The 24,648-nt window shown below is 37.1% G+C and overlaps 1 protein-coding gene across 1 annotated transcript in view; it reads right to left on the bottom strand.

Moving 5' to 3' along the window:
* KIF15 (kinesin family member 15) overlaps positions 1 to 24,634 on the bottom strand; it is a 53,474-nt gene extending 28,840 nt beyond the window's left edge. The window contains exons 1-19 of the mRNA XM_060781772.2: positions 24,472 to 24,634; positions 21,107 to 21,140; positions 20,428 to 20,593; positions 18,149 to 18,225; positions 17,793 to 17,830; positions 17,104 to 17,201; positions 15,327 to 15,506; positions 14,744 to 14,953; positions 14,501 to 14,626; positions 11,752 to 11,874; positions 9,896 to 10,019; positions 8,919 to 9,010; positions 8,423 to 8,632; positions 6,629 to 6,806; positions 4,521 to 4,656; positions 3,705 to 3,846; positions 3,269 to 3,460; positions 413 to 520; positions 2 to 107 (exon numbers count right to left, since the gene is read on the bottom strand). Of these exons, the coding sequence (XP_060637755.2) occupies positions 2 to 107; positions 413 to 520; positions 3,269 to 3,460; positions 3,705 to 3,846; positions 4,521 to 4,656; positions 6,629 to 6,806; positions 8,423 to 8,632; positions 8,919 to 9,010; positions 9,896 to 10,019; positions 11,752 to 11,874; positions 14,501 to 14,626; positions 14,744 to 14,953; positions 15,327 to 15,506; positions 17,104 to 17,201; positions 17,793 to 17,830; positions 18,149 to 18,225; positions 20,428 to 20,593; positions 21,107 to 21,140; positions 24,472 to 24,490 (2,359 nt within the window). The 5' untranslated portion in view covers positions 24,491 to 24,634. The remainder of the gene's footprint in view (position 1; positions 108 to 412; positions 521 to 3,268; positions 3,461 to 3,704; positions 3,847 to 4,520; positions 4,657 to 6,628; positions 6,807 to 8,422; positions 8,633 to 8,918; positions 9,011 to 9,895; positions 10,020 to 11,751; positions 11,875 to 14,500; positions 14,627 to 14,743; positions 14,954 to 15,326; positions 15,507 to 17,103; positions 17,202 to 17,792; positions 17,831 to 18,148; positions 18,226 to 20,427; positions 20,594 to 21,106; positions 21,141 to 24,471) is intronic.
* Between the last annotated feature and the right edge of the window lie 14 nt (positions 24,635 to 24,648).

Below are 24,648 nucleotides of genomic sequence, written 5' to 3'. Positions count from 1 at the left end.
CTGTCAGCCTGGTTCTTTGTATCCTTATATTTCTTTTCAAGACAGTCAATCTTTTCAAGAAGCTTGTGTTTTCCAGATAGCCACTCACTTCTCTCTGAGGCAAAAAGCTTCAACAGGGAAAAGAAAAGGATAGTAAGGATATATATATATGGGGGAGGAAGAGGGAGGGAGGTACCAAAATAAAAAGCAATTAAAAAAACACAATTTGCACGTGTAATAAGAACAGACTATCTGGATCAGTTTGGATTGGGTTTAGAATTGCAAACAATTGTGTACACATACAAGAAAACTTGTACAAAGCTACACTTTAACTTAAACTCAAGTCAACAAATGCTTTCTCTCAAATAGTCACAATAATTAAAGCTGGCTTTCCACTTCCTTCATTAGCAAATTGATTAAATAGTTTTCTTACCTCTTCCATTTGTGAAGAATGGTGCTCTAGCTTATTAATATGCTGCTGAAGTTTTAGACTTTTAGTTTCTTCTGCGTCTAGTTTGATCTGAAGAGCACTTAACTCTTTCTGGAAAAGAACAAACAGAACAATTAGATAGCCTGATTTACAGTTATATAATTTGCTGGCATTTTGCAGCTAACAAATATTATTTTTTCTCATCACTTCATATTTTAGTACAGATTTGTAAATACATGTCAGATTTATGCTAACAGTTATGTAAAGTATTTGCAATTCTATTTATTTATGATATTTATAGCCCCGCCTTTCTCAGCCATACGGCGACTCAAGGTGGGCAATTCTACTGCCATACTTCAAATGATAAGCTAAATGGACCTTGAATCTGTGTATGCAAGTACTCATGCACGTACAGGCAGTACCCAAGTTACCAGCAAGATAGGTTCTGTAGGTTTTTTCTAAAGTTGAATTTGTAAGTTAGAACAGGTACATTTTAAAGGTCTAACTCCAGCCATATATGTTTTGGCTAGCATAAGGAAGGGTTAACACCCTTGGAGGGTGTTCTGCTGTCTGTGCCCCTGTTCAGAAGATTTCACCTCCCTTTCTGTCTCTATAAGCGTTTTTGTTTTTTTTAAATTGATTTGTTGTAGAAACAAGGATTGCTGACACAGCTTCAGTGGAGACAGCTTTTCCCCATTATGACTTTTTCAGGAGTGAATTTCCCTTCCTAGAGGTAGATTTCTCACACTTCCTGCTGTCTCACCCCCATTTGTAAGTCAGATGTTTGTAACTTGGGGAATGCCTGAATTGTAAATTATATCTGTTATTTTCCCAAGCCTCTACTAAACTGTGCACTCCACATAATGTACCCCAGTGACAATTAAAGATAATAGTCCATGGGCTGGTGTCAGTCCATGAGCCATTAGCTACTGGTTTCTGGATGGTTTCCAGGAAAGAAAGAAACAATGGTAGCCAATGGGCACAAATAAGGTACCAGTCCCTGAGGTGCTGCGGTGGTGCAATGAGTTAAACCCTTGTGCAGTTGAACTGCTGACCTGAAGGTCAGCAGTTCAAATCTGTGAGACAGGGTTAGCTCTCATCTGTCAGTTCCAGCTCCTGCCAACCTTGCAGTTTGAAAACATGCAAATGTGAGTAGAAAAATATTTATTGAATTATTTACATTATTTCTATCCCACTCTTCTCACCCCATAGGGGGCTCAGAGAGGCATACAACATACATTTAGGCAAAAATTCAATGCCTCATTATACAAACCAAATAAAACATAACATGAAATCACTAGAAACAATAAACATATAAATGCAATTTAAAACCATTAAACATATTAAAACATAATAACCCCATACACAACGCATTGCACCAATCCCTTAATTATAATTCAGCTGTTTCATTTCTAAATGTGCCATGATAGGATGTCAGACTGTATTTCTGTCACTCGTCAACTTGCATAGTGGTGTTTCTCAAGTCTCTTGGTTGAGTAGCGGCATCACAAGAGGTACCGTTTCAGTGGGAAAAGGCAAAGAGATGCTCCAAGCAATCTTGCTGGCCACACTATCAGGAGGTGACAACACAAGCTGAAAATGCTGTAATATGCTCTGAGTCCCCGATGGGAAGAAGGGTAGAATATAAAGCAAGTGTATTATTATTATTATTATTATTATTATTGCCAGGAATACAAATAACTTTCAGTCCCTCATCTTCTATATAAATAAAAATGTAATGTTCATTTGTGGAATTAACTTAAGTAAAAAACCACTGGACGAATTGCTGCCAATTCGGCCACAAGACACCTACTAACCCAAGGAGTGACCATCACTCAAAAAAATTGATTGTGTCATTTGGGAGTTGTAGTTGCTGAGATTTATAGTTTACCTACAATCAGAGAGCATTCTCAACTCCACCAAGAATGGAATTGAGCCAAACGTGGCACACAGGAGTCTCATGACCAACAGAAAATACTAGAAGGGGTTGGTGGGCATTGATGTTGAGTTTGGGAGTTGTAGTACCCTACATCCAGAGAGCACTGTGGACTCAAACAATGATGGATCTGGACCAAATTTGGCACGAATATTCCATATGCCCAACTAGGAACACAGGTGGACCTTGGAGGAAATAGACCTTGACATTTGGGAGTTGTAGTTACTGGGATTTATAGTTCACTTACAGAGAGCATTCTGAACCCCACAAACGATAGAATTGGGGCAAACTTCCCACACAGAACCCCTATGACCAATAGAAAGTACTTGAGGCCATCCAGTCCAACTCCCTTCACCAGGGCAAGAAAACGTAATCAAATACTGTTTACCCACAAGCATAAAGAAATTACATATATTAGAAAGCTCTGATACAGACTAGACTCCAGGGGTGCCACTCATTTTTATCAAAGTCCACATCAGCCTTATTGGTTGCCTTCAAAGGGCTGTTGAATCCATGCACGGAGAATACAAACTGGCTGGTGCTCTTTAGTTTTTACCCAGTTTGATGCCTTAGATATTACTGAACAACTCCCATCACTTTATCCACCATGTTGACTGGGGATAATGCAAATTGCAACCCAACAGCACTTGTGGCTCTGAGGTCAGGGACATTTTAAATGACACTTTAAAGTCAAGCATCATATTCACAAGCCTTGTATCTAAATTCAAACTGAAGAATCTCAAGGCAACAATAAAATCATTCATTTCGAATTCTGCAGGAAACCAATAGTATACATTAATTTCCATCTGAAACAGCACTCCAGAAAAGTCTGCTTAAACTTCATTTAATCCTTCTGCTCAGTTCTAAGTCCGATCACACTGGAACAAGGACCCTATATTGAGAAATGTGCATTTAATCTTCACCTGCACCACTCCCAACTCTTCTGTAATAGCTTCATAGGCTTGCTCAGTCATTTCAGGAGGCATAGGCTCATTAAAAATGTCATCCACCACCTCTGCTGAACTTGGAGGAGATTCCTGGTTCAACATTTCAGGAGTTGAGCGTGGCACAAGTCTAGACCGGAGCTGATACGCCTTTGTCGGAGTAGTAATGTTCTGTAATAGACATAAGAGGTTTGAGAGAAGATAGCTGTAGAAACATCGGATACACAGGCTTAGGTGATATAAGTTTTTAAAAAACATATCTCCATCTTGGTAGTCACTTGTCTCTTTCAGTATATGCAATTCTCAGTAACAAATTCTTATGAAAATTCTAAACATATGTTTGGCAACAGATCTTATTCCATTTCACTGATTTTTTTTACATTGCATATTAATTTTCAGTATTGTAGCTGAATACCTTTAGAGTTTCTCTGTGCATTTTATTAAGGTAAGAAACCTCCTGTCTTTTGCAGGCCTTAGTTGCTTCCAAAATTTTTTCAAGATGCTGATTTGCCTTCTGCACAGACTGAAGTTCTGATTCTAGCTCCATTTGTTTTTTTCTGTTTAGGAAAAAAAGTGTATCATAAAATGGCAATAATATCAATGACAACACAAGGTGATGATAAATTTCAGGCAAAATATCTTTTTTCAGACAACAGAATGTTCTCTGAAAAAAAAAAAGCATACAGCAAGCCAGGAGTTGCAATTTCTTGACAATTACGAAGTGGGTATCATTTTTGTCATTTTGTGCTGATCAAGAGTACAGCTTCATAATTAAGAACAGTTGTTTCATTTTCAGTAATGGTTTGAGTCAAACTAGTTCCAAATACTATCTTCAAATTGGATCAAATGATAGAAAACCTCAATGGGAAACTGACAAATTAAAAAAAAAATCAGAAGTAATCATGTCCAAACACTAGATACCTGAGAATACAATCCTCAGATCAGACCCATTTTCCAATCTGAAGATAATCGAGGATACATATTTTAGTAACACACAGCATTTTTCAGTAAATTCAACAAGGCCCAATATATTTAAAATTTTCCGTTCAAGCTCCTCAGTAGACATTTTGGCTTCTCATCATGATTGCTTAGAATCAGCGTGAACAGTTCTTACGCATTTTATTGCTCTACAGCAAACCTATAAATATACATTGGCATGGAATTTGGGAGAAAATTCATATTTGAGGAAATTTTTTGTGGAATAAAGTTAGGAGAAATGAATAGCTCTTACTTTGTCAGCTCCTTGAATTCTTCGTGTTCTTGTTTGCAACTTGCCAGTTCGCTCTGTGCATGCAGCAAACGTTCTTTCAGCCTTTCAACAGACACTGCAGTATTGCTATCAGTTGATACAGAACATGCCTGCTGTCCTGAATGAAATTTAAAAGAAAAAGTAACATTATCAGAGGTGCTAACAATATATGAGCATTTGCAGTACTTAACTAAATATACCGGTTGGCCTTCACTTATCTGGAATTCCCAAAATCTGAAATTGTCTACTTGGCTTTCTGAAATAGTGATACCTTTGTTTACTGAAGACTCAATGTACACAAACTGTTTCACACACACAATCATTAAAATATTGTTTAAAATTACACTGGTCAACACACATTATGGTGCCTCAAACATTATCCTGGTTTCTGGGTAGATTTGACCTGTTGATTCCAAAAATGGCACCAGTTCCCCCCTACCAGCTATATGTACCACTTTCTATCTGCTTGCTGAGAGAAAACTACCATTCCCAACAAACTAGAGCTGATGCAGTTGTGTTGCTTATTTGCTTCTGATTTTTGTGACCTCATGGACCAGCCCTCGCCAGAGCTCCCTGTTGGCTGTCGCCACCCTCAGCTCCTTCATGGTTGAGTCAGTTAATTTAAAGATACCATCCATCCATCTTGCCCTTGGTCTGCCCCTCTTCCTTTTTCCTTCAATTTCCCCCAGCATCACCATCTTCTCTAAGCTTTCCTGTTTTCTCATTATGTGGCCAAAATATTTCATGTTTGCCTTTAATATCCTTCCCTCCAGTGAGCAGTCGGGCATTATTTCCTGGAGTATGGAATGGTTTGATCTTCGCGGTCCAAGGTGTATCAAATGCAGCATTTCCAATGCAATTTTCTGAAGCCGTGCCCCAAATAACCTCAGGAACAAGCTTAAAAAACTAAGACACCAAGATTGGGGGAGAGGGGAGCTGTGTTATCTTAAGGCAGTGGTTCTCAACCTGTGGGTCCCCAGATGTTTTGGTCTTCAACTCCCAGAAATCCTACCAGCTGATAAACTGATTTCTGGGAGTTATAGGCCAAAACACCTTGGAGAGAACCACTATCTTAAGGCTAAGTGTAGAACGTATATATGGAACCTAAATAGATTTCATGTTTGGACTTGGGTCCCATCACTTATCTCATTATGCACATATGCAAATATGTTTGGTCCTGAGTATTTTGGATAAGGGAGGCTTAACATGTATTATTGTTTTGAATACATAGAAGCTTTTATATTATTCTGAAAATTTCTAATCCGTAGTAAATTAGAAAACTTTCTAATTAAGTAAAAAGATATATGTGTGTTTTCATTTTCAAAAGACTATTTTAAAAATGTAGAAAGATATATCAGGATGATTCTACTTGGTATTGTGGGTCAACAATCATTCTGCCCCAAAAACAAAGCATTACATCGATTTTCCACAGAGTACTGTTGGAATTTGCTACATTTTTTTTACAAGTTCTTTGTAAATCTGTTTGAAATCAAGAAGTGAAGATATGTTTTAATTGTTTTGTGTCTTTAGTTAATAATTTTTTTCTCTGACAAATCCTATCATGATAAGGAAAGAGATCAAGTGCCAATCCTATGTGCATCCATCTACATCTAGGCCACAATGTGTTGGATACTAGTTAGGTATCAGTCCACTATCCAAATGTCTATCCACCCATAAAACACATTTTGCCAGCAATTATATCAAATTTGTTCCCAAAAAGATGCTAAACAGACTGTTCAGAAAACAAAAGATGAAATCAGCTAGAGTATTTAAACTGATTAATCCATAAACCATGCCTCGAATAAAGTATTTGTGAATAATCACTGTGATATCCCATATCATGATAAGTTATAGCAATCTGTCATGATAAATGTTTCATCCCACCATGTTCACCTATACTGAAAATTGTTATTAAATGGCTCAAAATGATCAAGAAACAGGTTCTGTTTAATGAAATCAAATATTTAACGCAACTGGCATAAACACTGACAAAGACGTAATGTTTGTGCCAACAAATTCGGTTGGCATTTCTTTGAAACATCCTCGCCCCCAGTGTTATGAATATGAAGAAGATGAAATGTATTCCATACCTTTGTTATTACCCTCTCTACCTGAAACATCAAAGAACATTTTTTCCAGTTCTGCTCTGGTCTGAATATCCATTTCCTGGGCTCTTTTCACAGATTGTAAGGAGCGAAGCTGTTTGTTCTCTTCTCGGAGAATATGATTCTCCATGGCATATTTTGCAACTCTTGGATGCTGCTCTACCTATAAACAGTATTCTTTTTAATAAATGGTATAAACAACTTTCAGATTTTTCCAAGAAATTTTAAAAACTGATTTGCTTTCACATCAATACAATACTAATAAAATTGACTGTATTTCTTACATGGTTTAAAAACTTGCTGGTCTTGACTAATGTTCTGTTGATTTCAGAAAGTTAACATAGGTTTAATTAAATCTGGATCTAGTCTAATGGGTTAAAAACTGTTTTACACATATACTTACATGTATGCCTAGATTGAGAATATCACCATTTTAAGTCATAATCCTTTGCTTTTCCACAGTATAACTGATAAGAAACTATGTAAAGACTTTTGTCTTATTTGCTGCCTTGATGAAACTGGTAGTAGCATTATTTAGATCACTGAGACAGAAAGCTACTGATTTAATAATTAATACGTAGGCAATATATAATTAATACATAGGCAACAACTTGGCATGTATTTCTTCCATTCTAAGACACACTCCTTTTCCTATATAAACACATCTAACAATGAGATGCATCTGAGAATCTGAAGTGTATCTTAAGTATTTTTATTGGTGATAGTGGTATTAAAATTAAGGTGTATCCTACAATTGAGGCATTTTACAATGGAAGAAATATGGTGTATTAATCTTATCGAGTTGTGAGTTTTCTGGGCTGTATGGCCATGTTCCAGAAGCATTCTCTGACATCTCACCCACATCTATGGCAGACATCCTCAGATGTTGTGAGGTCTGTTCGAAACTAGGCAAGTGAGGTGTGAATGTTGCAATTGGTCACCTTGATTAGCATTTAATGTCTTTGCACCTTCAAAGTCTGCCTGGTTGCTGCCTGGAAGATCCTTTGTTGGGAAGCATTACCTGGCCCTGATTGATTCTTATATGGAATTCCCCTGTTTTTTTTTTTTCATTTCCCCATGAAAATGAACAAAATCTGGCTACCAGTATTTAAAAAAGCAACATTAAAAAAATAGGGGAATTCCAGAAAAGAATCAATGAGGGCCAGCTAACACCTCCCAACAAAGGATTTCCCTGCAGTAACCAGCCTGGCATCAAAGGTGCAAGGCCATTAAATGCCAATCAAGTTGGTCAACTGCAACATTCACACTTGCCTCAAACAAACAAGAGTTCTTTCTCCCACCCTGGACATTCCAATGACATATAAATCTCACTTGCCTAGTTTCCAACAGAACTCACAACCTCTGAGGATGCCTACCAAAGATGAGGGCAAAACGTCAGGAGAGAATGCTTCTGGAACATGGCCATACAGCCTGGAAAACTCACAGCAACGCAGTAATTCCGGCCATGAAAGTCTTTGACAACACATTAATCTTATCAAGTTTCAGTTACAGTTTTTAATCATACAAAACTACAAAATCAAGTACATAACCATATAAAATAGAATATAAAGTCAAAGAAAGATCTGTGACATGCTAAATCAGCACGTGCTAAGACAGCATTTTAATGAAATGTTGTAAATTGGTGTTTTAGAATTATTCACTTATGATTTAAAACTACCATATATATCATGCCTACCAGCACATGGGTGGCACAGAAACACTGAAGAAGATAGGTCTTTGGTCAGATCCAGCAGCAATGCATTAACAAGAGATAGCTACCTGATCCTTGAAAATCTTCAGCTCCTGTTTCAGTTCCTTGAACATCTCTTCTTGCTCCATGACCGAAAAGCTACCACAAGCTTCTTTGTGCAGTTTTTCCAGGCGAGTTATATGACCTTCTCGGAATTTAATTATCATCTTATTGGACTGAATGAACTTCTCTTTTTTGACACATAGATCTTCTAGCTGGGAAACTTTTTCTAACAGTATCTTAAAATAAAAATACCACATTGAGTAAGTACCAACAGTAAGTAAGTACCAACAGTAACTATTAATTGTACGTTTGATAACTCACCTTCTCTAACCTTATAGCAGTGGCAAGAATATAATTGAATATCCTTTAAATTTCTGATTCAAATACAGTATTGTTTAAAAACAAGTATACATTTGAAATTATTATTCTTGCCTCAAGAGGTGAAAAACTATTATTCCAGGTCACAACATTTTAATTGCCCGAATATTTCCAGATATTATCCTGCATCATTCCTATTCTTACCTTTCTTTCACTTTCAGATTTTTCCAAGAACAGCATGGCATCAAGGAAATGGCTCCTATAATCTGTACTTCCCACATCAGGCATGATAGTACCTTAGAGACATTAATTGAAATATTAAATAATAATAGCCTATAACTAATAATGGCATGAAATGCATTTTAAGAAACACGTTATCATTTGATTATTATTAGAAATAATAATATAATTTGTGAAAATAATAAACACTTAAAAACCCACTCAAGTAATCACCAAATATTCAATATTAAAAAACATTTTCAGAAAAATATCAATCTGAGATGCTCAAGTTTCCTCCCCTGTATATTTGCAAACTGGATGTTCATAACAAGGATCTAATATTGCATTTTCTGGATAGTTGAAAGGAGGAATCCACACAATATGGAACATAATTAAGTCCAAATAGTGATTACACAAACTACAGAGCACTGGTGCGCATTAAGGGGTTTCTTTCACACATTTTTGTGGGAATTAGTTGTCTGGCCAGAAAATGCCCAGTTTAGATAAGACCTGGGTCTGCCAGAATTAAAGGATTATGCTATACAAATTTTGTAGACCAAGAGTATTTCCTGGGCAAGACAGAAGAAGAAAATTGAGAGGGCAAAACCTCTTAAGACCTTGATCGTCACATAACTTCAGATTATTTCCAGATTCCTGCTCTATTTTTCCAAGAAAACACAAAAATTATATCTATTTTAAAAAGTGCTTGTGTACCTGGGACAGAAAATAAACAATGGCAAATATGTTAATCTGAACCCAGCTCACTGGAATTAAATTTGAAATAAATTATTTATGAACATGTCACTCTACTATAGAGTTTGAATTTGAGCCTTAAAGATTGACAGTATGTATGCTATAGCAGTAAACAGATACACATACAGAATATAATTTTTCCCCATTCTTGCCCATAATAAGAATAATAAAGTTTACTCCCATAAACAGTCACATATGCAGAGGTTTACCTGAAGGAAGAGGGGCATCATGCACAAGCTGCCCTGCCGCAAGTAGAGCAAGTTGCTCTTTCAGTTTCTTCACTTCAGATTGTAACTGTCTTACATTTCCTTGTGTGTCTTCATTTATTACAGCCTTGAGCAAAAAATAAAAACAAACAATCCTGAAATAAAAATTACTCCATACAAACACACACCAATTAAGTATCTCAAATATAGGCAGGCCAGACTCTGTGACTATCATTTTGAAAAATGTACAATTAAAAAGAGTTTAAAAAGAGGCCTACTAGTAATGCAGTATGTATCTTATTCATTTATGAAATCTTGAACAAAAGTCAGAACTCCTCTAATTAGCTTTTTTATTGTAGCTGTCAACACCTTAAACATTCAATGTCAAAGTTTAATCCAAATATTTATTGTAGGTCAAGTATTACACACTAACAGATTACACACTAACAAATATCACACTATGTTCTCAGTTTTACATATGCAGGTTACCTCAGTTACTGTTAACAAAAATTTTAGTACCAGAAGAAATAGCATAGAAATAATAGAGATAATTTCCTATACCACAAAAAGGAACAGCATTTCACTAAGTTTTAGCAAACGCTTTACCCAAACCTAACAATATGCATATGAAATAAAACTATCAATTCAATTGAGCCTTGCATAAGTGATCAAAAACATTTTCAGCCTTCTCCGGACCATTTCAATGCTTCTTTCAAAGAGCATCTAAGGGCAATCTTTTTTTCTTTCACCAGCCTCCACCTTATGATTTCCACTTTGGTGGCCAATCTTTAAGCTGCATTGCACTATCTACTGCAGACACACTGAAACAACCTGATACTGAAAATCTGTATTGCTTCGGCCCTCTATCACCATACTTTGAATGCCGACGCTACTAAAGAGGCGAAAAGGGTCTGGGCAGGGATGAACAGACTTTGTAAAAAGGAGCTTCTTTGCCAAACACTTTACAGGGAGATTCCTGTACAATGTAAAGTCTAGTTTTTGGCATCCATGGAATATTTTATCATATTAAATACTAAGTACTAAGAGCTGCTGAATTAAAAGATGTGATAAATAATTTTAGAATGAGGTATAACCCACTTACAAACATATGGTAGATTTTTCTGACCGTTTTGGAATGCAGTCCAGGTATTTTTTGAACCAACTCAGAAACAGCATATTATTTGAGAACACAGAAATGCTGTACTACTCTAACAACTACTATGTCAGACTACACAGAGAAGTCACTGAAATCCACAAGCATGTGGATAATTTCAACAGAAAGAAGGAAACCATAAAAATGAACAAAATCTGGCTTCCAGTATTAAAAAAACCTCTAAAATCAGGACAGCAAATAAAGATCAACACTCAAAAAAGGAGAATTCCAGTCAAGACTCAATCAGGGCCAGATAACACCTCCCAACAAAGGATCCCCCAGGCTGGAAGTGCCCAGACTTTGAAGCTGCAAGGCCATTAAATGTTAATCAACGTGGCCAATTGCAACATTCATACTTGCTTCAAACAGACAAGAGTTCTTTCTCCCACCTTTGACATTCCACAGATATATAAACCCCATTTGCCTAGTTTCCAACAGACCCCTCAACCTCTGAGGATGCCTGCCATAGATGCAAGCGAAACATCAGGAGAGAATGCTTCTGGAACATGGACATACAGCCTGGAAAACTCATAGCAACCCAGCTATTTTTTGTTGTTATCAAGATCTTAAGGACAAGTATCTAGTACCTCGGCCAGATATCCAAGAAAATTCAGGTACTTGAAAAATTAACTTTTGTTGTAAATCCAAAACAAATTGCAGTGGTTAGCTGATCTATATATTGTTTTGTTCCAATTACTAAATGTACCTTGTTTTTAATCAGTTTAGCTCTTTGAGCAAAGTTCAGAGTAGACAAGGTTTCACCAAAGCATCTGGATCCTGGATGGACATTTGCTATGATGCTTGTTTTAGCATTACCTCCAAGTGAATCCTGTTTAAAAAACATGGAAATTGATATTTTTTAATGCAATGTAAAACAAGATTTTTTTATTCTATTAACTTGGGCCTTTATAGAAGTCAAAAATCTCCACAAAGCACTTTAAATCACAACATTTCTTAACTTAGCATTCTAGTGGACACACTGAATGGAACAGAGTATCTTAAAGGATTATGTTTGAAAGCAAAGTAATTGAAAGTTCTTATATCTTTACAAAATACTACAGATTAAATAGTAACAATTTGCAGTTCTTTCAAGGCACTGTTTTGTTATTTTTGTAACCACTAATTCTGCTATTGTATAATAATAACAACAACAACTTTATATTTGTACCTCGCCTCCATCTCCCCGAAGGGACTCGGGGCGGCTTACAGACACCACAATGTGCCTGGAACAATGCAAAAAATAAACGTACAATAAAACCATAAGCATATAAAACAATTATTTAAACTTAAAATAGTGCCCAATAACCTATGGTGAGAGCAGGAGAATGGGACAGTGCAAGTTGTAGCTCATGAACTAGGGAATGGGACGAAAGCGTAGTGCGGTCAATCATTGTGGACCATTGGGGTTAGACATTCTCAAAGGTTTGCCCAAACATCCAAGTCTATTATTCTTACTACGGAAATAAATCTTGTTATTGTGCTCAATGAGCTGGATCCAAACTTGGTCACTAGTGAATAATTATCCTACTGAAATCAAAGAAGCTTAAGACTAATTTTGTGCCTTCAAATTTTGATTTTGGGGGCCCTAAGGCAAAACTTTCAAGGGGTTCCCTGGGGCTGAGAATGTGTGACTCGTCCAACATCACCCATGGCTAAGTAGAAAATTAAACCCAGGTGTGCAGAAGTTATTAATACTTTGTATGTTTTTAAACTGTATATATATGTGTTTGGGTTAGCTACAGTAACACTGGAGCAGCCTATTTCAGAGATCCTCAGTCAGCGTTACCATGGAGACCAAGGCTAGCTGGCAGAAGGAGAAGTGGGAGGAGCCAAGTGGAGAGAGTTTTGAAAACAGACAGTTTGAGAGTCAGTTAGGAGTTGATTTTGCATCGGAGAGGAGTAAAAGAATGGAAGTGAAGAGTAGAGTGGGAGAGTAAAGTGTGAAGCAAAGAATTGTGGCTTTGGGGAAGCCTGAATAGCTACTGGAGGTTTCTCAGTCTAAGGAGGCTAAAAGGAGAAACATAGCCAGTTTTCTTTAGTCAAGGGAAAGGCTAAAAGATAAGCTTGTTAATTTATTTGATCAAGGAAAGATCAAATAGGGAAGATATTCCTGTACTGAAACATTGTTTAGTAATAAGTGCTTCACCTCAGTAAGATACTGTGTAACCTGGAAGAGTGAAATGTTTAACTAACCAAGTATTATTCAAAGTTCTATAAAATAAGTTACAATCTTGCAACCACACACTTTGTACTCAGTAAACCAGTTAGCTTTTGTTGAAGACAGTCTCATCTCCATCCATTCTGCGTCTGTATTGCCATATCTCACAATAATATCTCATATCTCACGTTGGTGGCAGTTACCATAGATTACATATAACAATTGGCCTCCACTATATCAGTTGGTGGCAGAATTCAGAGAAATAAACAATAATTTCCCCCTACTCTCCTGTCACACGACAGCACGTGTGCTTTCTCTCCACTCTGATCACCTCCTCGCACCAGGTATCCAGAGTCTTATTCCAACACTCAATCCACCACATCCTGGTGGATCTTACCCGCAATTAGTTGAAACATCACTGATGTTCAATTAATCTCCTCTAGACTAACACTGGTATCAAAATGTACTTATTAAATATAATGCAAATAGACTTTGATCAGTTTACCAGATCTTCACACAAAAGAAGAGAATCAAGTAATTTATTTATACTGAAAGACCAGTTTCCTCCTAATTTACTGATGACACTAGATTTGACCAATGAGATGCAAACATAAACACAGCAAAAATTAAATAAAATTATATAGGGGTTTAAAAACAGCAAAAAAAAGCTGAAGTTTGCTTTAAACATGGTTTAAAGCAAGCATGCACAAACTGTGGCCCTCTAGGCATTTGGGACTCCAACTTCCAGAAGCTCTAGCCAGCTCGTCCAATAATCAGGAATTCTGGGGGTTGAAGTTCAAAACACCTGGAGGGCTACAGCTTGTGCAGGCCTGTTTTAAAGACTGATCCATATAAAGCACACTACAAGAATCCAAACATGAAGTACATAAGGCTTTTGACACCACAGCCAGATGATACAGTACTTATAGAAATGGCATAGCTAGTGCACAAATCTCACTATACAAATGTTCTTACAGAAATTGAGCTCAGTGATGAATCCAGAAATATGCAAAAGAATTCTGATCTGCACCCTTTAAGAAGGATGTAAACACATCCAGCACAAGATGAACCCTATTCCTTGATCTGTGATTCAACTGCCCAGCTATCCCTCTCATCCTTGATTAATTTCAGTTGCTGCCCTTATCCAGTCCATTACTAACAGTTTAGAACTAAAACACCTTCCATTGCTTGAGGTGGACAAGAGTACAGACAATTTGGTGACAGTGTGTACCACATGTGAGGGTCAAAGTAGCTTTTAGTTCCATGAAATCCATGTACTGGGAATTAGATACATTACCCGAAGCAGGAAAGTGAGCCTGGAGTTCCTGTAGCAAATGTGCCTCTGCTTTCCATTGCCCACATCAACAAGTGCAGTCATTACTTGGCCGAGGCAACTTAAGGATCGGTTGATGTTCCCCGCTTCCTGCAAAATGCAAGAAAATAGAAATGACTGAACAGAAATAAATTAACGGTGTTTAAAATAATAAAGACTGCATGTGTTGATCACTTAGTCTCTGTTATCACTTAAAACATTGCTGACCTTTAACCTAGCTCCTTCGGTGTGGGTATCTTTTTGTCTCTCAGATCCAGCCAAATCCACCAAATTGAGATGAGAGGATCGGATATTCGTAATTTCATTGTTCTTCTCTATTGATTCTACTATGATAGTGAAGACAGCATGCGACCTTGAGGATTCCCTATTCATCGAGGTAGATGCTACACGACGATTTCTCCATCCCATTGTTAACACCTAGTCAGGAGGAAGACAATGACATTCAACTATCAACATTGCTGTAAAACCGAAGTTCAACTATTGTATTAATCTTGAATGTGTTAACTTCTTTTAATTCTAATTGAGACTTTAGCAAGAGATTCCACTGGATGTGCTGATGCAATGGCGGGTTAGATACTTAATAATTAATGTTCTACATCTCTTACATTCCAAAGTAATTGACTGCATTGTTTCCCAAGCCACTCTGCCTCACCCCATTGAAATTATCTCATGCATCAGTAACTATCTTCTTGAGATCAAGCTCTTCAAATCATAATATCCCTGAATCAGTTAGCACTGTCAATGGCTACATAAGGTTACGTCTACCTTGACCTTTCAAAACAGAGCATACTTGATAAGCTTCAGCAGCTGAGGTCAACACTTGTTCCACTGCACCAACAACGAAGACGCCCTTTGTGATGTGCTCCCTGAGAAAAAGTCCTGCTGAAGCAGAATCCAGCAAGTCAAATATCTGTTCATTGTAGATCTCAATAAATGAGCACTTACAGAGAAAACTCTTCCCAGTACCAGCCTAGAAGAGACATGAACATTTTTGTACAGTCAAAATGGTGTTAACACTAGGCATCAGCTCTTACAATGTTATTACAGCCTATGTGACTGCAGGAGTTTATTGGTCTGTTATGATTTTTAGAAATAAAAATCTATTCAGATGTCTTTTTACTACCCCTATATACTTGAGTACATTGTGCCATCTAATATAATGCACACCTCAATTTTGTAGGTGTGCATTATGATAAAAGGATTTGCTATTGAATGTTACCGTGTCCCTCCACCAGGCTTTCTCACCAGCCGTTTCACAGCCACCACTGCCTCTCCCTCCTCTATCTCCAACTGGGATCTCTTGTCCAACAGTACAGATGGATTTAAGTGCAATTCTAAGGCACCATTCAATTTAATGAACACCTCAATTTTAGGTGAGCATTAGATTTAGATAAATATGATATACTCCTGCCCACATTGTTCCATACTGTTTATTTATAATAAATTAACCACTACAATATCTACATAACTAAGATATGTTCTATTTAAACCTGGGACACACAGCAAGACAAGCATGTGCTGTGTCTACCACCGGGAAACAATACAGTGCTGTAAAGTCTATGCATACATGTTTATCTTTAGGCAGACTTTCAATGAGGGAAATCAAGCCTGACTGATAGAACCTCATAACGTAACTACTGGAGCAGAGTGTAATATAATCTAACATGATTCAATACAGAAGTGGGTCAGTATATTGCAGTTTGATTTTTAAATTGCTTATTTTATGATATTCATATTTATTATTGATGTATTTGGTCAGTTGTTTGTATGATTTTAAGACGTTGTAAGCCACTTTGGGTCCCATTAAGGAGAAAAGTGGGGTATAAGGATAATGACAATGATGATTATTATACATCTATAGTCTTTCTGCCTCTTAAAGGGTTACCAAGGTTGAATCACAAAGATGACAACGTTGCATTTAATGGATATGTGCTGGTAACCTGGGTTAATTTGTTGTTGTTTTTTGTTATTGTATGAAAATTTGTTATATATTTAATGGATAGTCTATGATTAGCCACACCCTGCATTGTGTCATAGTGCACACAATACTTTTTTGATGTTCCTAACGTATCAACTAGTCCTCAAAAATGTGAGATTCCTGTTGAAATTAAAGTAATAACCTGCAGTGACCCATGATAGAATAGGGAGAACACTGAATGTAGCCAACATTGCATTGCACAGTATTATTATTTGTACTCCACTTTTTCTCTAAAAAAAAGACTCACAGTGGTTCCACTAGAAAAAGAAACAACAGAATTTATGGTGTGCTACAGATCCTGGCTTGAAATAGGACAGGGTGGCAGCTGAAGGATATAGAAATAAGTTGGAGTATTGATCAAGTTTTATCATTTCAAGAGGAACCAAATGTAAATCAACTGGTAAACTGCATGATCGACTGCCTCAATAAAACAACAGAATTCTGAATATGTAATAATTCCAAATTTGTAGTCAAGTTTTTCTCAAATAAAGAGGGACATCTAAAATACACCAGCATTCTAATAAACAGAATCAGTCCAAATAATTAATCATCAATGCTTTCTGTGACTTTGATTATAATTTTTTTTTACCTTTTCTTTTTCACGTTCAATTAGGAAAAACAAATATTCAAAGCTCCGCGGTATCACACCTCTTAGGTTATGTGTAAAGTTATCAGAGTCAGGTGGTCCTAAAAAAATAATTTTCTGAATAAAAATCTGAGGAAGGAAAGCTCTTTTAAAAGTAACAGTAAATAAGCAAAGTGGTTTCTGAAATAAAACAGTAACCTTCTTTAATAAAGATAGAAGAGATAGAACAGCCCTACAACTTGTAACTCCAGTGCTGCCCAATCGTTTGGCCCAGCCAGCACTGAAAATAAAATGATGGAAACTATCGTTCAACATCTGGAGGATGCTGAAATACAAGTCATCCATTCTATACTATATGATTTTAACACTCGCTTTTTTAAAAGCTCTCTCTCACCAATGATCAAAACAGTAGCCTTATATTTCCTATTCCTTTTATTTTCCCCTTAGTAAAATAGACTGTAATAGATAATAAATATCTGCAGGAAAGCATGAGGAATATTACTCTAAATGGAAAAATTACATAAATAACATGGCTAAGAACGTGAGAGTTTTGTTCCAAAATGTGGGACTCAGTGAAACTACCATTTATCACATTGTGCAAGGGTGGGCGAAAATGGAGAATCTCATAAGGCTAGCTGAACTAAGACAAAGACACACAATAGCTAAGATCAAATCTATATATGTGTACTTACCCATCATAGTGAATGTTTTCCCTGAACCAGTCTGACCGCTAAAGAAAACACAAAAATTATCCTTCAATGATATGTACACCGTATATGGATAACTTTGTACAATCTAGAGGCTTAAGGGTAGAGCACATGATTTCTATGCAGGTCTCAGTTTCTCCACTTAAAGGTGACCAGTCAACTATTAATATGGAAGACCACATGGGAGTCATATTTAGGCAGTCAACAATACTGTGCTAGACATTAGTCTGACATCACAAAAGACATTTGCCTGGGAAGTGCATTGCAAAGAAGACAATACATGGAATAATTCAAACCAAATATATTAAGTTTATAAGAAATAAAAAGAGTTGAAAACTTACTATGCAAAAATGGTTCCATTGTAGCCATTCATGCATGATTCCACTATATTTTTTGCCACACTTGAGAACACCGATTCCTGATCAGAAAACATCAAAACTCGCTGTTAATAATTTCATACTGATGAAGTAGCAGTACTTCATAAAATTCATGAAAATATTATTATGCAATGAGTTCTGTTCATTAAATAGTATACATTTTATGGCACAAATGAACAATTTTCATTAAATAGGAGCAATTCCACTGACATTAAAGAACCATTACTATGCAAAAAATAATGAAATCAATGAGACTTGCTTCCAAGAATACTTTGCAAGTAATAGGATGGAGCCATTATGAAAATATGCCTAATGAATATAGCTATTACTAAAACAGAAGTAGATAAAGTGTGATAAATCTTAATAACAGACAGCCAAATTAGCTTGCTATTCAACCTTCAGGAGGCACTTCAGTTCTTTTCTTCCAACCGTCAATCTTTTTTTAAGATTATATGATTATATCCTCCTATGTACAGTAGGTACTTATAAATACAGGTAGAGCATCACTTATTTGGAATTCCAGGATCAAAGGTTCTCCAAAATTATGCGTGAGTGGCTAAGATGGCACTTTCTGTTGGTTCAGTGTACACAAGCCTTATTTCACACACAAAATTATTAAAATATTGCATAAAATTGTCTTCAGGCTATGTGTATAAGATAAATATGAAATATAACCCCATGTCACATCTAGACTTGGATCCTATATCCAAGATATCTCATTATATGCAGTGCATCTATACAAATACAGGTATTCCAAAAGCCTCTAGTCCTAAGCATTTCAGATAAGGGCATACTCAGTCTGTACTAGGATATAATTAAACCATAGTGTTGCATGATAATGGCAATATTATACCATTAGTCTTACTATTTCTATTGTATTTATCAGCATGTGACATTGCATTGCATCTAGAAAGTGCCTTAAGGGAAGGACATTCATAAGGCCTCACTTCATGGGGCAAGGTGTTCTTACTGAATACTGCTCTACAATAGAAAATGAAAGGGCACCCAAGGAAACCATCAAACAAAATCCACAGTGTGATAATTACTAGGCCAGCTACTAAATATCCTAAAGGAATCAGACTCCATCCTATCTTGAAATCTAAGCAGGGCCAGCCCTAGTTAATACTTGGATAGGTGATTGCCAACCAATAACAGGTGTTGTATGGTGTATTTCAGAGGAAAGAATGGCAAAACCACCTTTGAGTATTCCTTGACTAAAACAAAATCATAAATCATAAATATCACATAGCCTAGCCTCTTGTTGCCATAAAGCAACAAGAGGCTAGACGTACATACACACTAAAATTTAAAATTCACCATGCTCATTTTTGAAGTGCACTAGTTTTCATGAGGCTGAGGACAGTACAAAAACAAGACATGGGAAAATAGTCACAGGTCTGCTGTTTGTTTTCTGTGTTATAGATTAAAACAAGAAAGCCACAAAAATACTTGAAACAAAAGTGGTGAAAAAAATATTTTCATTCTTTTATTCCTAACTACTTCATGGGCACGGTCTCTAAAAACTTGCTGTTAAGATAGACTTTCCCCCTGTAGTCAAAATCCAGGTCACTTTTACTCAGAAGAAAACTTGCTGCTCTAAAACAGCACAGGGAAATGTGCAAGAATAGCCCCTAACATCCCTAGGAGGTACATGCCCTCTGGTTGCACAGCGGGTTAAATCACTTAGAAGCTAAACTTGCTGAGCAAAAGATTGGCAGTTTGAATCTGGGAAGCAGGGTGAGCTCTCTATGTTAGCCCCAGCTTCTGCCAACCTAGAAGTTCAAAAACATGCAAATGCAAGTAGATCAATAGGTTCTGCTTCGGCAGGAAGGTAGCATTCCATGCTGGCCACATGACCTAGGAGGTGTCTATGGACAATGTCAGCTCTTTGGCTTAGGAATGGACATGAGCACACCCCCCCCCCCCCCCAGAATTGGACATGACTAAACTTAATGTCAAAGGGAAACCTTTACCTTTACTTTTTTAAGGGGAGGGGCTCTTTTCCCAAACCTAAAAGGTAGAAGTCAATGTTACACTTCACTATGCCCGCCCTGAAGAAAAATATGTCTCTACAATTTCAGCTGAAGAATTCTGAAGAAGCATATACACAGTAAACAACTTTGTGAGAAATATGCAATAATATTTCTAGAACCTTTAGTTATTTTCTGTAAAATTATTTAAAACCTAAACTATTACTGAGCTAAAAGTAAATGATATTCATAAAGGCAATTGGCATAAATTACCTGTGTTGTATCTACATCTGCCACATGATCGAAGGTGAAGATCTTAGGTTCAGGTTTCGAAAGTAAACGGATGGTGCTTGTTGAAAGGACAGATAAACACAAGCTACGATCCCCATCGGCAGGAGGACGCACTCTGACATAAACCTTGATAGCATCGCCTTCAGCACTAAATAAACCACGACTTTTATTAGAAACATAGCTCCCCACATTTGTGGAATTATTGTCTCTTGTCTAGTTATTACAACCTAGCACTTAGCTACATTTCATAAATATGTTTCTCTTTCAGTTATATTGTGCATCTTTTTGTAATAAAAATAAGTTACTATCTTGTGATTGCATACCTCCAAATGATAACTGGCATCCAATCTTATGATCATATTATTGTGAAGCACTTTTCTAACCTTAGTTAGATAAGATTATTTAATTATGCTGGTTACTCAGTAGTTTCCCTAACTATAGGCTTACATATTTCCAAATAACCAGCTACCTATAAAATCTTTGGTCTAACGTTTACATACAAGAATAGATTCTTAGGTATATACCTTAGTTTCCTAACCATACCCGAAGACTTCCCTATGACCAACTCTCCCCCCCAAAACGCACTTACCCCCAATTTTTATTCATGTAAACACAGAAATACATTCAATAAATTTTTATTTAAAAAAGAATAGATTCTTACCTTGATGAAACTGAAGCCATGTCTCCTGGATCACCTGGAAAATAAAAGTAAGAAACTGTATTTATGTGGGGAAAGATGCAAAGCTATTACCACTACAGCTTAGCCACTGACCATATTAAACATTTTGGAAAAACTTGGGTCAGCCTTTGACTGTCTAGCCCAGTGTTTCCCAAAGGGGGCAATATTGCCCCAATGGGGTGCTGAAACAATGCAGGAGGGCAGTAGTAGCTTGGGGTGCAATTGCAGGCTGTTGAATAAAAATAAGGAAGCACTGGAATCACAAAAAAGACAAAATGAAAAATCATTTGTATATATTTTATGTTATGCAACAGTTAAAGTTGTAGTGATTACTTTCATTTTCCAAAATGAACACGCAAAATGCATGCTAAAATCCACATGTGTCAAACCCACCATGTCATTTTATTTGGCACCTCAAATACTGAACTACATCTTTTGTACTCCTCATTAAACATAATGATTAGAGATGGTCAGAGTTGTGATACAGTAACACCCAAAAGGATGTTTTCTTTGTTTAGTCAGTATAGTGAGATCTTAATTTAAATACAAGGCTTGTAGTTATGCCTGACTTTTAAAATGTCTTTTAACCTTCCCCAACTCCAGAGCCACAGGTGCTGTTGTGTTGCAATTCCCATTATCCCCAGTCCACATGGTGAATAACCAAAAGTGATGGGAGTTGTCATTCAATATGTAGGGACCCAAATTGGGTAAAAACTTAAGAGCACTGTGTAAAAATATACACAGTTGGCTTTTGGTACCCAAAAATTCTCCTCCCATGTATTCAATGGCCCTTTGAAGGCAATCCTAAGGCTGACGTGGCCGTCAATGAAAATGAGCCTGACACCCCTGTTATAATTGATCAGCCTGTTGACAGGTTTTAACAAGGAAGTGTTGGAAGGCGAGTGTATCACACATTGTCAGGAAGTCCAGCATGCATTGGCAGGAATATGTGTGTGAGACGACTTGTTCACAATACAATAAATAGGCAATATGTATGAAATCTATTTTAGATTGTTTCTGAATTGTGTGACACTTTTGTACCAGTGTGTCTGCCATAAGTATTTAAAATGCATGATGCTGAAAAAAAATAGTGTCAAACATTAATAAACTGATAGCAGTGCACTAGGTTCATTTAGGATGATTTTACCTTATTTGTGATTTTTATTTTAATATTATTCTTCTTTACCTTAATTTTCTGTGTGTAATGCGAATGTTGCAATGGTCGATTTTAATTTTATAATTTAAAGCTGTCTTATTTAACATGTTGAGGATGAAAGTCAGGCATGGGCAAACTTCGGCCCTCCAGGTGTTTTGGACTTGTTGTTAGGAATTGTGGAAGTTGAACTCCAAAACACCTGGAGGACGGAAGTTTGCCCGTGCCTGATGTAAGCAGAGATAGATACACAATTTGTCACTGTGTCTTTCTGTCTGTTCAATTAAATAAGGTGGATTTCCAGGGGACACTGAGCATTTTTCCCTCCTGAGAATGGGGCAGAAGGCAAAATATATTTGGGAACCTCTGGTCTTACCAAATGAATCTTATATGCACTTCTATATGCGAGCATCAATTTGCATCATTAAAAAGATTAACATAAAATAATAAAAAAATTTTTTTAAAGATTATTAAAATGCCCAGTTTCTATGGAGAGAACCATGTTTGGCTTTAGTGATTTCCTACCCCACTCTCCGAAAAAGAGAGGCTTGGGGAGCATTTCAAGTGATGAGATTTTTAAAATATAGCCGACCCTCTATATCCATGGGTTTCGCATTCCTGACTTGAATTTTTTTTTTTTAAAAAAAAGCAAGCCTTGATTTTACCATCTATAATATATACTGGTAAATACTGTATGTTATTGGATTTGAGCCCCAAAGGCTCCTAAATGGCTTGATGGATCTGAACCATACATCCCCTTCCTTATTCAACTTAAAATAATTGAGGGGTTTGAACTAGAAAAAGCCACCCCTTTCAGGACCAGAACCAAGGGAAAGAAAAGGAAGAGGATGTGCTGGCACTAGGTGACATGTGTATGAGTGAAAGAGAGGAAGGAAAGAAAGAAAAAGAAGGGAATGAAGAGAAAGGAAAGGGGAAATGTCATGATTTTTTTTTAAACAAAGGTTCTTGTTATTGCAATTTCTGTGTGAGAGGGCATAAGGCCATTAGACATACAGATTCTATTTACCTACATTGGATTACACAAACAAATTAGAGCTAAATTATATTGTCGAAGGCTTTCATGGCTGTTGGGAATTGTGGGAGTTGAAGTCCTAAACACTTGGAGGGCCCAAATTTGCCAATGTGTGGTATATACACTAGTTTTGTATAAGCTGCACCATTTTATTGAACCACTGTATCTAATACGCCAAGCCCTATGAAGAGCGGCTTAAAGAGCTGGGCATGTTTAGCCTGAAGAAGAGAAGACTGAGAAGAGATATGATAGCCATGTATAAATATGTGAGAAGAAGTCACAGGGAAGAGGGAGCAAGCTTGTTTTCTGCTTCCCTGGAGACTAGGACATTGAACAATGGCTTCAAACTACAAGAAAGGAGATTCCATCTGAACATGCGGAAGAACTTCCAGTAAAATACATACAATATTTACCAGTGTATATTATAGATGGTAAAATCAAGGCTTGCTTTTTTTAAAAAAAAGTATTTTCAAGCCAGGAATGCGAAACCCATGGATATAGAGGGTCGGCTATATTTTTAAGATCTCATCACTTGAAATGCTCCCCAAGCCTCTCTTTTTCGGAGAGTGGGGTGGGAAATCCCTAAAGCCAAACATGGTTCTCTCCATAGAAACTGGACATTTTAATAATCTATTTTTTTAAAAAAAATATTTTATCATGTTAATAATATTTTTAGCGATGCAAATTGATGCTCGCATATAGAAGTGCATATAAGATTCATTTGGTAAGACCAGAGGTTTCCAAATATATTTTGCCTTCTGCCCCATTCTCAGGAGGGAAAAATGCTCAGTGTCCCCCTGGAAATCTACCTTATTTGACTGAACAGACAGAAAGACACAGTGATAAATTGTGTATCTATCTCTGCTTGCATCAGGCACGGGCAAACTTCCGTCCTCCAGGTGTTTTGGAGTTCAACTTCCACAATTCCTAACAGCTGAAGTCCAAAACACCTGGAGGGCCGAAGTTTGCCCATTGCTACCACACTCCGGGGCAGAGAGTTCTACAGCTCAACAGCTCTCAGTCAGGAAGTTCTTCCTCATGTTCAGATGTAGTCTCCCTCAGAAAGAACACTCAGGAGAAGAAAGGCTACGGGTTGCCTCAGTATTTCCCCAGTGAAGGGCCGCCGCTCTTCTTCTCTTCCTCCCTCCTCGCCCCTCTTACCCTTCGCCCCGGGGGCCATCCCTTGCCTCGGCTTTCCTTCCCCTTCAGCTTCCCCGCCGGAAAGGACTAGGCCCCCTTCCCGAAATGGCGCCCGCTTTGAATTTGGCGCTCAGGAAGCGCCTGACGTCGCCGCGCTGAAGCCAAGACGGGCGCCGCCATTGATTGAAGGACCAACCC

Source organism: Anolis sagrei, chromosome 6 (assembly GCF_037176765.1).
Source record: "Anolis sagrei isolate rAnoSag1 chromosome 6, rAnoSag1.mat, whole genome shotgun sequence".
Classification (NCBI taxonomy): Eukaryota; Metazoa; Chordata; class Lepidosauria; order Squamata; family Dactyloidae; genus Anolis; species Anolis sagrei.
Note: the sequence above shows the minus strand (reverse complement) of the source record. Positions and strands in the feature narration are given on the sequence as shown.